The following is a 14,243-nucleotide window of genomic DNA, read 5'->3' on the forward strand; positions in this document are numbered from 1 at the left end:
ATGACTCCTATGAACCTAGAGCTCTTATACCAACTTGACACGACCCTGGTTCGCCCTCCATGAACCATCGTGACGGCACCTAGTCTCTACGCTAGGTAAGCCTAAATTGCAGAAGATAAACCAAATTGCGGCAATTAAATGATTTAAAACAGAATTAGAGGAATAAAACAGTATTTAAAAGTGCCGCTTGGCATACACAATATTTAACTCTCAAACCGATACATACTTCCAAGACCCGGAAACCCATGAATCACAAGCTAAGGATATTACATAGTGCTCTAACTCCAGAATAGTCTAAAACAAGTAAATACAGAAGGGTTGTAACTACAAGAGAGAATATAGAGAGACTCCTCGGTCTACAGACGCGACAAATATACCTCGAAGTCTCCGAAGGGTCGCCTCGCAGATAAACAGACAAGGGGAGCTACCAGAATCCCACATCCATAGTCTCAATATAAATACACAGCAGGAATAGGAAAATTTTCAAAAATGGCAATTTCATATTAAGGCAACAAGTAATTCTAGCCTAGCATGCTGCACAGAATTCAGGTAAGGCAGTGTGAGCAAGTAAACAATTAAGTCACTTAGACATGCTTTCCTAAGCTAACAACAGGCTTAATAGTGCAAGTAATGAAAATAGGAAAGGAAGCATACTAGTAATTACTTAATGAAAATCAGATTTCCAACAATTAGCACAAATACGCACTTGTCACCTTACGTACAAGGTATTTCAATTACCAAATATACCAAATCCTAAGGGGAAGGTCCCCCACACAAGGTTATACAAGCCACTCACCTCGAACTGGCTCAATAATCAATCCGAAAACCACATTCTTGCCACGAGTAATCGACTCCAAATGGCCCAAATCTATTCAATACAATTGCATAACGTATGTAACACTTCAAGTAACTGATTCTAAAAAATTCTAAGCTAATACGCGAAATTAGGTAAAATGACCAAAACGCCCCTCGGTCCCACGTCTCAGAATTGGGTAAAATTTATATTTTCAGAATCCTCATACTCTCACGAGTTCATGCATACCAAAGTTAACCAAATCTAAGGTCAAATTCCCAATCAAAAGTCGAATTCTAGGTCTAAGAACTTTCTTCCAACTTTTCCCCAATTTTCATCTCCAATCCGAATTTATATGATGAAACTAACTATAGATTGACGGAATATAACTAGAAAGGGTTAAAGAATTGTTACCCAATGATCACCTCTTCAATTTCCTCTCAAAATCGCCCTCTCCCGAGCTCCAAATCGAATTTCCAACTTTTGAAACTAAACCCTCAAAATTTCCTATTTCTGCCCAGCTGTTACCGCATCTGCGGTCCCGCTTTTGCGGAACAAGGGTCGCATCTGCGACTTCCCACTTAAAGCCATCTTCCGCATCTGCGACTCCCCGTCCGCAGATACGGTACCGCTCCTGCGGAAATCCTACCGCTTCTGCGGTCCCTGCTGAACTTCCCCATTTCCGCTTCTGTGGTAGATCCGCCGCTTCTGCAGCTCCGCATCTGCGGTCCCACACTCGCAGGTGCAGTCATGACAGAAAACAACTGAAGCTGCAACTTCAAAACTCCGAAATCCTTCCGTCAACCATCTGAAATCATCCCGAGGTCCCCGGGACCTCAACCAAACCTACCTACATATCTCATACTTCATTCAAACTTGTTCCAACCTTCGGAACGCTCAAATAACATCAAAACACCTATTTTTCATCGGATTCAAGCCTAAAAATCCCAAAAACTCTAAAAATACGTTTTCGATCAAAAAGTCTATCAAACCTCGTCCGAATGACCGAAAATTATGCACACACGTCACATTCAACACTACGGAGCTACTCCAACTTCCGGAATTCCATTTCGACCCTCGGATCAAAATCTCACTATCGGACCGGAAACTTCAAAAATCGACCTTTCGGCATTTCAAGCTTTAAATTAGTTACGGACCTCCAAAACACAATCCGAACAAGCCCCTAAGCCCGAAATCATCCAACGGAGCTAACGAAACCATCAGATTTTCATTGCGAGGCCGTCTTCACACTGTTCTGATTACGGTCAACTCTCTAACACTTAAGATCTCATTTAGGGACTAAGTGTCCCAAAACGCGAAATCGAACATCCCGACAAATCAAAATAGCAGAAATAAACACGGGGAAAATAGTTAATAGGGGATCGGGGCGTTAAATTCTTAAGATCGGCCGGCCGAATCGTCACAATAGCTGATAAAGTGGAAGTGCTAAAAAGCATTTTTAAATATTGAAATAGATTTTATAAATACACAATTACGTGTAAAGTATCGAAATTAATAATAAGTAAATAATTGAATGATGTATTAGATAAAAAAGTGTTATCAAGTTGTTCTTCTCGAAATTACTTTTTCAAAAGTCAAAACTAAAGTTAGATGACCACAAAGTTTCTATACTTAAATATAAGAATGGTGCAAATTGTCGTTTAACACTCCTAATTCTAGCTTCTTCCAAGAAGGAGAAGGAAAAGTAGAAAATTAATTTATTCAAGATAAAACTATCTTTATCATAAATTTATATTTTTCAAATTATTCCTTACTAATTTTAGATTTTTCTTTTTATTTTTGTTTCTAGTTTTTACCATCCTATTAAAATTAAAGATATCACATATATATGAATTATATTGTAACTTTTCAAAATTTTCTTGACTGTTCTTGTTTTTGTTCTTTTCTTTGTGTAATGTCTCGTAACTTTCCAAATTATCTTCTTCTTTTTTCATACTAAAGCAAATTATCTGCATCTTCTTTGGATTATTAATTCTCTTCCTTCAAATAATTATTTATAATTTCTTCTATTATATGCTATTAGTTCCTGATTCTATAAAACAGTTATCAAATCTGATTTGTGAAAATGACCTACAAATAAGTAATAAATTTACAATTGCATTGCATAATCTATCTATATATTATTAAAAGAAGAAGAAAATGCATTCATAAAGTCAAGTGGTAGCCTCACAATAGGTCACTTAGTATTTTAGGACAAAGTTAGCAAGGTTAGGTAATAATTAGTTTCTTTTTGAATTTAAATTTTTAAAAAATAAATAAATTATACATTATGTGTTGTTAATAATTAGTTACCCTTTTTGAATTAGAATTTAAACATATTTAACTATTTCTTTTACGATTTTTTTTATATATTTAAAATTATTTTTATTTTACGCTCTATACCATCTTTTAAGTTTGACATTCAAAATCATCTAGTTACAACTATCATGGCTATAAATAATTTAATCCGACAATATTCTTTTAATTTACCGATAAAGAATTCAACTATTATGCTAATGAAGATATTATTGCAGAGATTGATGAAGGAGATCAGCCTTCTGATATTCCTTTAGAAATGTGAGCAAGTCTTCTACTAATATTGAAGCGTTGTGTGATAGAAGCAGAGACGAAATTGTTGAGAAGTATTATCATGTGTGAGCGGCTTTACTTATTGTTTCATGAGGGATTATCAATATATAGTAATTTGTGGATAGACTTCTAATTTATACTGAATGATGTTATTTTAATGAATTAAATCATCATATAAAAACTAAGTAATTATATACTAGATAATATCATATACTTTAGTATAACTATAGTAAAATTGATTTAAATCTTTAATATATTTTCTTACTTTATGTTTTATATTTTAATTAAAGAAAATAAAAAACAATAAAAGTCTCTTTCGATAAATATTTAAGTTCATTTTTATGTTTAAAAAAATTACACGACCTTGGTACTATCCTTTTTGGTAATTTGACACTCAAAAGCAATTTTTAAAATGATTGGCCAAACACAGATTATTTACCAAATGTTCCAATAAGTACTTCTTAAATGAATTGGCCAAACACAAACAGTTTTTTTTTTCAAAAGTACTTTTAAAAAAAGTACTTCTAAAAAAAAGTACTTTTCAAAATAAACATATTTTGGCAGCTTGGCCAAACGGGCTCTTAATGATTATGCCCCTTTTATCAATGTGCAAACTTAAAAAATAAAAAATAATACATTTCCAAAAAATAAATATTCAAATATTTTCAGGAATATAATTACATGAAAAAATAAATTTGAGTGAGTTGGAAAACTATTTTCTCATTAAAAGGGTTTTTTACATTTTCCATTTTTCAACACATTCCTTAAAAATACTTTGTTTTTAATTTTCTTTGCAACTATAAATACTTCTCATAAAATGGAGTGTGAATCAACCAAAAATACTCAACCAAAAAGATTTCCAAAAAAAATTGTACACCCACCATCCAAATATTATATAATAGTCTATCTTTTTTGGGAACTATTACATAGTCTTTTTAAAAGCTAAATTTCCTTGCCTGTTGGATTTAAGATAACCTCTAACAACTGCATGGGTTCTCTCATTTTTTTAAAATTAAAATTGGAATATTTGTACAAGATATTAATTATCTTAATTCAGCCGCAATAGTTTGTATTTTGTTGCTTTCTTAATTTTTAAATACAACTCAAGTTTATTTCTAATCTTATTCCGTAATTAGAATTAGCAACTTGCAATCATCATATGGACTATGAACGATTTTTTGTCCTTTTATAATAAAGAAAAATAGGTGCAATACTAGAAAATATTAGTACTGTCTGTTTTGAAATTTGAATTTATTTTTAATTATTTGTGAATGGTATGGTCCAGAAAACGTGATATTGGAGTAATGCTCATGTAAATGCAACGATCAACTATCAAAAATGGGGAGACATGCATGGGGAGTAGAGGGTGAAGTTGTCGAGGAACAAAAAGAATTACTACCGCCAAAGAACAAAAGTAAATTATTATTTTTTTAACAATAAAGTTGCTTTGTCAATGAACACCCATGACGTCAAAATATGGAAATGCTCAAGTGCTGGATAATACTGTCCTCAGACATAGTTTAAGTGACATTAAGCACCTAATTTAAATGATATAGTAAAAAGGTACATTTTTTTTTTAAAATTTGATGAAAAGTACTGCTCCTTCCGTTCCAGTTTATATGAATCTATTTCCTTTTGGTCCGTTCCAAAAAGAATGAACCCTTTCTAAATTTGGAAACAATTTAGTATAAACTTACAACTCTACCCTTAATGAAAAACTTTTATAACCACACAAATACTCTGGGCCCCTTTTTAACTTATTTATGACCTTAAATTCCAAAAGTCTTCATTTTTTTCTTAAATTCCGTGCCCAGTCAAACATGTTCACATAAATTGGAACGGAGGGAGTATTAATTTTGAAAACAGCAGAATCAGTTTTTCTGCTTTTGCGAAAAAGTTAATTTTTTTTAACTTTTTCCAAGAAGTAAAATCAAAAAATTAATTTTTGAAAGACAGTATCCTTACTATAAAATTAATTTATTTTAAATTATTCTTCATTAGTTTAACTTTTTATTATTTTTTTATTTCTACCATCCCTTTTTTCTTTAATTTATATTTATGGTATTTTTATTTTTCTTCTCATATTCTTCTTTCAAATAGTCTCTGAAATATAAATAAATCTCTTATGAGAAAGATATTTAATTTATATTGAATCATCACGTAAACAATAAGTAATGTTGGATACCTAATACTATTGCTTTGGATAATATGTATTTTACTTTATTTTTCATATTCTAACTAAATAAAAATTAAAATTAATTGAATTCTTTTATAATATATATTTAAATTCATTTCTCTCTTCTAAAATACTAAGTGTAAACTTATTATTTATCGTCCTTTTTTCGTAATTGCTACTTAGAAGTATTTTTTATAAAAATTGGCTAAACACAATTTGTTTATTAAATATTGCAAAAAATACTTCTCAAATGTTAATGGCCAAATACAAATTAAAACTCTTCAAATAAATACTTTTGAGTAAAAACACTTTTCAAATAAATAACTTTTGGTAATTTGGTCGAAAGAGCTCTTATAGCTTGTTTGGATGGTTGTTACCTGTTGTATCATATTGTATTGTTACTTTAAATACAATGTTTGTTTTGATTGTTACTTAAATTTTATTGTATCGTATCGTTAAATCCGTCGTTACGTAATGATGAAATGTGCCATTTTATGTAACGACCGATTTGGTGTGGTTACATCGTTTCCTTGTGTTTTTCTCTCAATCTCACCCTTCATTATTATTAAATAATATTATTTTATCATTTACCCAATTGTCACGACCCAATTCCCGAACCCGATCGTGATGACGCCTCTCGTGAAGACAAGGCCAGCCAGACCAAAACGAAACACCTCTTCTAAACAATTAATTATCATAAACGACAATAAAACATAATATAATATCTATAAATTGCAGAATTTAACGATACTAACAACAAAAACCATCCCGACACAGCCCAAACCGGTGTGTCACAAGTCATGAGCAACTAAGAAATCTGGATACAAGTCTACTGAACACTAAATCCGATACAATAGTTCTAAAAACATGAAAATGATAAGATAAAGGAGGTACGGGGCTGCGAACGCCAACAACTACCTCGTAGTCTTCGAATCACTGCCTGGACTGGGAGAATCAGCACTCAGGAGCGGACTCTGTGATGCCTGAACCTGCACACATGGTGCAGAGAGTAATGTGAGTACTCCGACTCAGTGAGTAATAATTATAAATAATGGCTGAAAGCATGAAAACACGTAAAGGCACAAAGCAATTCCATATTAAGCAGTAAAATCACTTAAGGCAGTAAATCAGTGAAGAAGTCAAATGAAACTCCTTTTTAAAATAAGTAAAACAGGAAATTTTTAACAGGTAAATATCCAGTAGAAATCCGCCCCTCGGGCACAGTATCAATCGCTCAGAACAGTATCAGCCCCTCGGGCTCACTCTCAGTACAGTATCAGCCACTCGGGCTCACTCTCAGTACAATCGCTCAGAACAGTATTAGCCCCTCGGGCTCACTCTCAGATCATAATGGGTACCCGCACTCACTGTGGGTGTGCAGACTCCGGAGAGGCCCCTTACAACCCAAACGCTATATCAAGCCACCTCGTGGCATCATCACTTGGCCTCACATCACTCAAGCCACCTCGTGGCATATAAAGTTTCTCAGGCCCTCGGCCTCATATCACTCAGCATATCCTCACATATGGCCCTCGGCCTTACTCAGTTCGAAAATCATCACAAGCACCTCGGGCATTAGTAAAACAGTAGTTCTCAGCCCAAAACATCATTTAGAAATATCATATAAGTTTTCAAATTTGAGTAAAGGTGGCTGAGTTTGTAAAACAGTAGACATCAACAGGACTGAGTTCAAATAATAAGTCAAAGCAGTGAGGAAATAGTGATAAAAATCTCCGAAGGGTTCAAATAGTTGGCGCGAAACCCAAATATAGCAATCAGCCCAAATCGTGATGATAACAAATAAATTTCCGTCAAATACGTGGTAAAATCATCAATCGGGATGGACCAAGTCACAATCCCTAATAGTGAAAGACCACACGCTCATCATCCAGCGCGTGTCTCACCTCAATATAGCACTACGATGTGCAATCCGGGGTTTCAAACCCTCAGGACATCATTTACAATCATTACTCACCTCGAACCGGCTACAACTCTAGCTCACGACACCTTTGCCCCTCGAATTGGCCTCCACGTGCGTCGAATCTATCCAAAATCAGCACGAATACGTCACAATATGCTAAGGGAACAAAACCCAAGCGAAAACAATCGAAAATATCGAAAATCCCGAAATTAGCAAAAACCCGAGCCCCAGACCCACTTCTCGAAACTCAGAAATTTTTACATCATTAGATTCCTTATCAACCCACGAGCTCATACATATCAAAAGTTCTCAAATCCGACCTCAAATGGTCCTTCAAATCCCAATTTAAAAGTTCAAAATCTCAAGCCCTAGTTCTTCCATTTTTAGCTTAGGTTCCATGAATTTCTAGGTTAATTTCACAATAGGATCACGTTTTTTATTCATAAAACTTACCTCCAATCAATTCTCCTTGAATCCATCTTCAATCTCCCTCAAAGAGCTCTCAAAATGATCAACTATGGTGGAAAAAATGGCTCAAAATCGCGGAGGAAATGTCTTATAAACTTTCTGCCCAGTTCTGATATCTCTTCATCGCATTCGCGACCTCAACCTCGCGAACGCGAAGCACATTTTTAATTAGCCAAAATTAACCTTATGCGAACGCGACTCACCCTCCGCGAACGCGATGATTCAGGCTTTACACTTACGCACACACGTTCCCTCACACGCGAACGCGAAGAACAATTGCTCTTGGACCCCATTTCCTTATATGCGAACGCGAGCAAACTCATGCGAATGCGAAGCATCCACTCTTAGCCTTCCGCGAACGCTAGCCTTCAAACGTGAATGCGAAGGCTTAAATTCCTGCCTCCCAAATCCCTTCTATGCGAACGCGACATACCCCTCGCGAACGCGAAGGGTTATTTTCTGCAACACCTGGACTCCCAAAATCTGCAACTTTTCAACTTAGAAAATGGTCCGATTGACCACCTGAAACTCATCCGAGTCCTCCGGTACTTCAACCAAATGCACCAAAACATCCTAAAACCTCATTCAAACTTGTTTCAATCATCAAAACACCTCAAACAACACGAAATCCATCAATTCACACTGAATTCAAGCCTAAGTTTTCTAAAAACTTCTGAAATACGCTTCGATCAAAAACCCAACCAAAACACGTCCGAATGACTTGAAATTTTTCACACACATCCCAAATGACATAAGAAGCTACAGAAACTCTCGGAATTCCATTCCGACCCTCGGATCAAAATCTCACCTACCAACCGGAAATCGCCAAAATACCAACTTCGCCAATTCAAGCCTAATTTTACACCAGACCTCCAAAACCAATTTCGATCGCACTCCTAAGTCACAAATCACCTCCTGAAGCTAACCGAACCATCAGAACTCACATCCGAGCCTCTAACTCATAAGTCAACATCCGATTGACTTTTCCAACTTAAACCTTCTTAAAAGAGACTAAGTGTCTCATTTCTTACCAGATCCACTCCGAACGCAAACTAATCAACTCGATCACATAAAATGCGGATACCGAGGCATAAAGAAGTAGAAATTGGGAAACAGAGAGGTAATTCATGAGACGACTGGCCGGGTCGTCACACCAACCTTTTTATATATCGTATCATAATTTTTCTTTATAATATCACAATTTTATTCATGATATTACTGGTACGTGATACCATGAAACGACGGCAAAACAAGACAATCCATTCAAACATTGTATTCATCAAACGATATAATACAGTACAATACATACGATACGATATATTATGAAACGATATGTAACGATCATCCAAACAAGGTGTTAATTAGCTCTCAAATTAAGGTCATCAAACGCTAAGGTAGTGATTGTAGGGAAAAGCTTTTTCTTTTCTAAAAAAACTTCTCTAAAATAAAAGACAAGTATTTGTTAAAAATTTGATGAATATAAAAAGTGTTAACATCAGACAAACTTAAAATGCCAAAATTGCTCAATGATATGTTTAAGAGCACTATTTTAAACATACCTTCAAAAGACCATTACTTTTTTTTAAACGGAAAAGGATTAAAAATATCCTTATTTTTTGGTAAATGGTTTACTTTTGTCCTCCGTTTAATTTTTTGATCGAAAATTATGTACAACGTTATCTTTCGGTCTAAAACTACCCTCGCGACTAACGGAATATTGTGTGATCCCTTTTTTAATGTGTTTGCATCATTTCATAGGGGCACGTTGCACCCAGACCAGATTGGTTTCTACCCGCCCCAGATTTAGACCCGCCTCAATTTTTGGACTCAAATATGTTTTTCAACCTTCGAATTTGCTCTGCAAATTCACCCAAATCCATCTCAAATCTATTCCAGTCTCCCTCAAGTTTCAGATTTAAGCTCCTATTAACGTCCTCAACAAAATCTAGTAACACAGATTCAAAATAAATCACAATTTCAAAAAACCCTAATTTTGAACCAAGGTTTCAAAAGAGTTCTAATGGAATATTACAGCTCCTTCTTCAAGGTTCTCATTCTCAAATCAGTTTGCATAGATGTATTTAGGCTCAAAGTACATTAACATTCCAACAAAAAGTGACAAATATTTAGATCAAAATAAAATTTCACTCCAAATGGGTTTCGAAGAGTTCTTCAGTGGATCCTCCATTTTTTCAAATAAAAAAGTTTGAGATTATCAAATCTATTTTAAAATCAAGTTTTTAAGTATTAGAATCAACACTCAGCTTATATCTGTATAAATAAAAGGAGCAACATAATAGAGAATAAGGGAATTAGTAAGTTAGTGTACAAATACTACAATAAGTTATTAGGAGTACTATAGGGACCATTAGTCTATTAGGGAATTGATAGTTAAGCGTACACGTATAAATATTGTGTATTGTTACATTGAAGATACATAATATACTTCTCTCATTTTTTTCTTCCTCAATTTGTTCTTTCTCTGCGTATGCTTCTCCTATGTCTAGGGTTCTTCAGCTCATGGATTCTCCGAAATCTAACATGGTATCAGAGCTTTGAGCTGTGAATTGAAGCTCACAAATCGATCCGGATCTGTAATCATCTCCTCAATTTTCTTCCTTACTCAACTCTCTTTTCGCATCTCAGTTCTGAAGCTTTAAGTCATCAACAATGATGGTCGACAATTCTAAGCAGGAAACACCTGCAACTATAACTGAAACTTCTCAAGCCTCATCGGAGGATGAATTTGAAGAAGGAATTTCAGTTCCAGTCACTCATCCTATGTATTTGGCACCTACTGATACGAGTGGAATATCTCTGATTTACTTTCAATTAATAGGCACAGACAACTTCTCACTGTGGTATCGATATATGAAAATTGCTCTTCTAGGTCGAAACAAGCTCAGAATGTTTGACGGAAGGTGGAAGAAGGAGAAATTTCGAGAAAAATATTGGTATCAGTGGGAAAGGTCCAATGCTATAGTTTTGTCATGGCTAATAAATGTTGTAGCACTAACTTTGATCAGTGGAATTGCATATGTTACCAATGCTCACACTGTGTGGATGGAATTGCAAGAGCGTTTTGACAAAGCGAATGACACTAGATGCTACAGCCTACACAAGGAAATTACAACCCTAACTCAAGGTATCTCCTCTATATCTGTGTACTATTCAAAACTCAAAGACCTCTGGGATGAAACTGAAGACTAGTGCCATATCCTGGCTGTGACTGCCCAAAAACTCAAAAATTTATTAAACATCTTCATAAACAAAAACTGTATGAGTTCCTTATGGGCTTAAATGACTCATACTCACAAGCTCGTAGTTAAATCATAATGATGAAACCTGTTCCTTCTGTAAATCAAGCTTATGCTATATTAATGAGTGAGGAGATTCAGAGAAATGTAGCATGATCAATAGGAATCTTAGGGTCTTCACCTAATTCCACTGGTGGACACTATGAATCTACAACATTATACAGTACTAAGCCTAGTAATAGACCAAAGTACAAAAAGAATTTTAATCTACAGTGTGAGTTCTATAAGCTAAAGGGTCATATCAAGGAGAATTGCTATAAAATAGTTGGTTATCCAGCAGACTGCAAGTTTAAGAAGAAAGGGGGAGTTGGTTCTTATAATGCAGTAGCTGAATATGGCTCAACTACCGGTAGTTACAATTCACTACCTGAGCTAAGCTCCTACATACAGCCTCGTGGACAACCAAACTCTGGTTCACAAATTACTACTATGCAGCCAAGGTCTATTCAACCTTTGCAGAACAACAATCACTATGCAAGTATGGAACAACAACCACAACGTGGAGGAGATAGTGCATTTCCCTTCACCAAGGAACAATATGATCAGATTATGCAAATTCTGAACAGCAACACAGTCAGCTCTTCTTCAGCAAGCAACAACTATCCTTCATCTACTTCTCAAGCTAATGCAGCAGGTACTAATATTGCTTTACTAGCTTCCACTAGTCCACAAGAGTGGATCATTGATACAAGGGCAACTAACCACATAGTGTTTAATGTCAATCTATTAAATAAAGTCTCTATAGTTGAACCCTCTATCTCTAGAAAAGTTCTCTTGCCAAATGGAGATGTCACTCAAGTAACTCATGTTGGAGATAGTCAGATATCAAACAACAACACTCTAAAAGAAGTATTTTATATACTACAATTCAAATATAATTTGCTATCAGTGTCAAAAGTGACAAGGGACTTAAGGTGCTTTGCCTTTTTTTATCCTAATTTTTGTGTGTTTCAGGATCTCTTCAATGGCATGGTGAAAGAGATTGTTAGAGAAAGAGATGGTTTGTACTTCCTACAGCAACATGGAAATAAGAGATTGGCTGTTGTGTCCTTGGCAGCTGTTAGCTCAAAAGCTGATCTCTCAATCTGTCCCAATAATATAGCCTTATAGAACAAGAGACTTGGTCATGTGTCCGTTATTGTTCTAAAGAAATTATTTCCTGTCAAACTAGCTAGTATTACTAATGCCATCAATAATTGTTGTGTTTGTCCATGTGCTAAACAGACCAGGACACCATTTCCTAATTGTAGCATTAAGAGTACTAATGCATTTGATCTCATTTATGTAGATGTTTGGGGACCTTATAAAACTGTCACATTTGATGGTTATAAATACTTTCTCTTAGTGGTTTATGACTTCACTAGAATGACTTGGGTTTTTGTACTGAAACTGAAATCTGATGTGTCTGTTGTATTACCACAATTCATTGCCTTTTTACATACACAGTTCAATAAAATAGTCAAAATGATAAGATCTGACAATGGTACTGAATTTCTAAATTCAGTATGTAGAACTGTGTTCAATAACCTTGGAATTCTTCATCAAACTACCTGTGCCTACACTCTTCAACAGAATGGGGTAGTTGAGAGGAAGCACATGCATCCCCTAGAAATCACTAGAGCTCTGAGGTTTCAAGCTCATATTCTAATCATGTCCTGCGGTCATTGTGTTATTACTACAGCATATCTAATCAACAGACTACCATCATCAGTATTGAAGGGTTGTTCACCTTATGAGGTGTTGTACAATATGAAGCCTCACCTGGGACATCTTAGAACCCTGGGATGCTTATGTTTTGTAAAGCAAGTACATGAGACAGATAAGCTCATGCCTAGGGCCAAAGCTGCTGTGCTCATGGGATTCTCAGACACGCAAAAAGGTTATATTCTCTTAGATATTTCTATACAACACTTCTTTGTTAATAGAGATGTTATCTTGAGAGAGGATGTCTTTCCATTCAAAGACTTTTTGTCTGTCTCTCCCCCTATATTCAAGCCCCCTCATTCACCTCCTAGATGTGAAGAAGTGTTCTCAGATGGCTGTTCCTCTCCTCACATCAATTTACCTATTCCATCATCTGGTGATCACTTGTACCCTACCTTATCTAAAGGTAGGCATAGCTCTTTATCTACTACTTCTGAACCTTGTCCTACTCTGAGGATATCTCTCAGAACTAAATATCCTCCACTATGGCTCAAGGATTTTGTCACTCAGCCTTCTAACACTACAACTCCATATTCCATGGCCAATTATGTCTCCTATAATAGTCTCTCTCCATCTTACCAGTCTTATATTGCAGCCTTCTCCACTATTGTGGAGCCCTCCTCTTATGAAGAGGCTATTAAAGATCCAAGGTGGGTGGAGGCTATGAAATCAGAAATAGCAGCCTTGGAGGCCAATCACACTTGGGAATTTGTATCACTTCCTCCAGGCAAGATGCCTATTTGTTGCAAGTGGATATTTAAGGTGAAGTACAAATCAACATGATAGGTTGAAAGATTTAAAGCCAGGCTGGTGGCAGGGTTCAGTCAGCAACAAGGGACTGATTATCAAGAAACTTTTAGTCCAGTTGTTAAGATGGTTACTATTTGAACCACCCTTTCTATTGCAACTTCAAAACATTGGCATATACATCAAATGGATGTGTACAGTATCTTTCTATAGGGTGATTTGCCTGATGAAATCTATATGACTCTTCCTTAGGGATTTTAGAGTCAGGGGGAGAGTAGGCCAGCTTGCAGACTTTTGAAATCCTTATATGGTCTCAAACAAGTACGCATGCAGTGGAATGCAAAGCTATCAGAATCATTGATTACTTTTGATTTCACACAGAGTCAACATGATCACTCCTTATTTGCACAAGGAACTGGGAGCTGCATTGTGGTTATACTAGTCTATGTGGATAATATGCTCATCACAAGACCTAATTTGAGTCTAGTAGAAAAGACCAAAACAACACTACAGAAGACCTTTAATATG

General features: G+C 35.5%; 1 protein-coding gene across 1 annotated transcript; it reads left to right on the forward strand.

Moving 5' to 3' along the window:
• The first annotated feature begins 10,620 nt into the window (after window positions 1-10,620).
• LOC138888291 (uncharacterized) lies at window positions 10,621-13,751 on the forward strand. The gene is made up of 4 exons (XM_070170136.1): window positions 10,621-11,092; window positions 11,368-12,113; window positions 12,219-12,323; window positions 12,489-13,751. Exons 1-4 carry the CDS (start codon window positions 10,621-10,623, stop codon window positions 13,749-13,751), a joined length of 2,586 nt encoding a protein of 861 aa, XP_070026237.1.
• The last annotated feature ends 492 nt before the right edge of the window (window positions 13,752-14,243 follow it).

This window comes from Nicotiana sylvestris, chromosome 3, assembly GCF_000393655.2.
Source record: "Nicotiana sylvestris chromosome 3, ASM39365v2, whole genome shotgun sequence".
NCBI classification, from domain to species: Eukaryota; Viridiplantae; Streptophyta; class Magnoliopsida; order Solanales; family Solanaceae; genus Nicotiana; species Nicotiana sylvestris.

Bases quoted from the DNA above. Each gene is read 5' to 3' on its own strand.
- LOC138888291 (XM_070170136.1), top strand. From the start codon at position 10,621: ATGGTCGACAATTCTAAGCAGGAAACACCTGCAACTATAACTGAAACT. The intron at 12,114-12,218 runs GTATTTTATATA...TGTGTGTTTCAG, and splicing joins ACAACAACACTCTAAAAGAA to GATCTCTTCAATGGCATGGT. The intron at 12,324-12,488 runs GTTAGCTCAAAA...TGTGCTAAACAG, and splicing joins CTGTTGTGTCCTTGGCAGCT to ACCAGGACACCATTTCCTAA.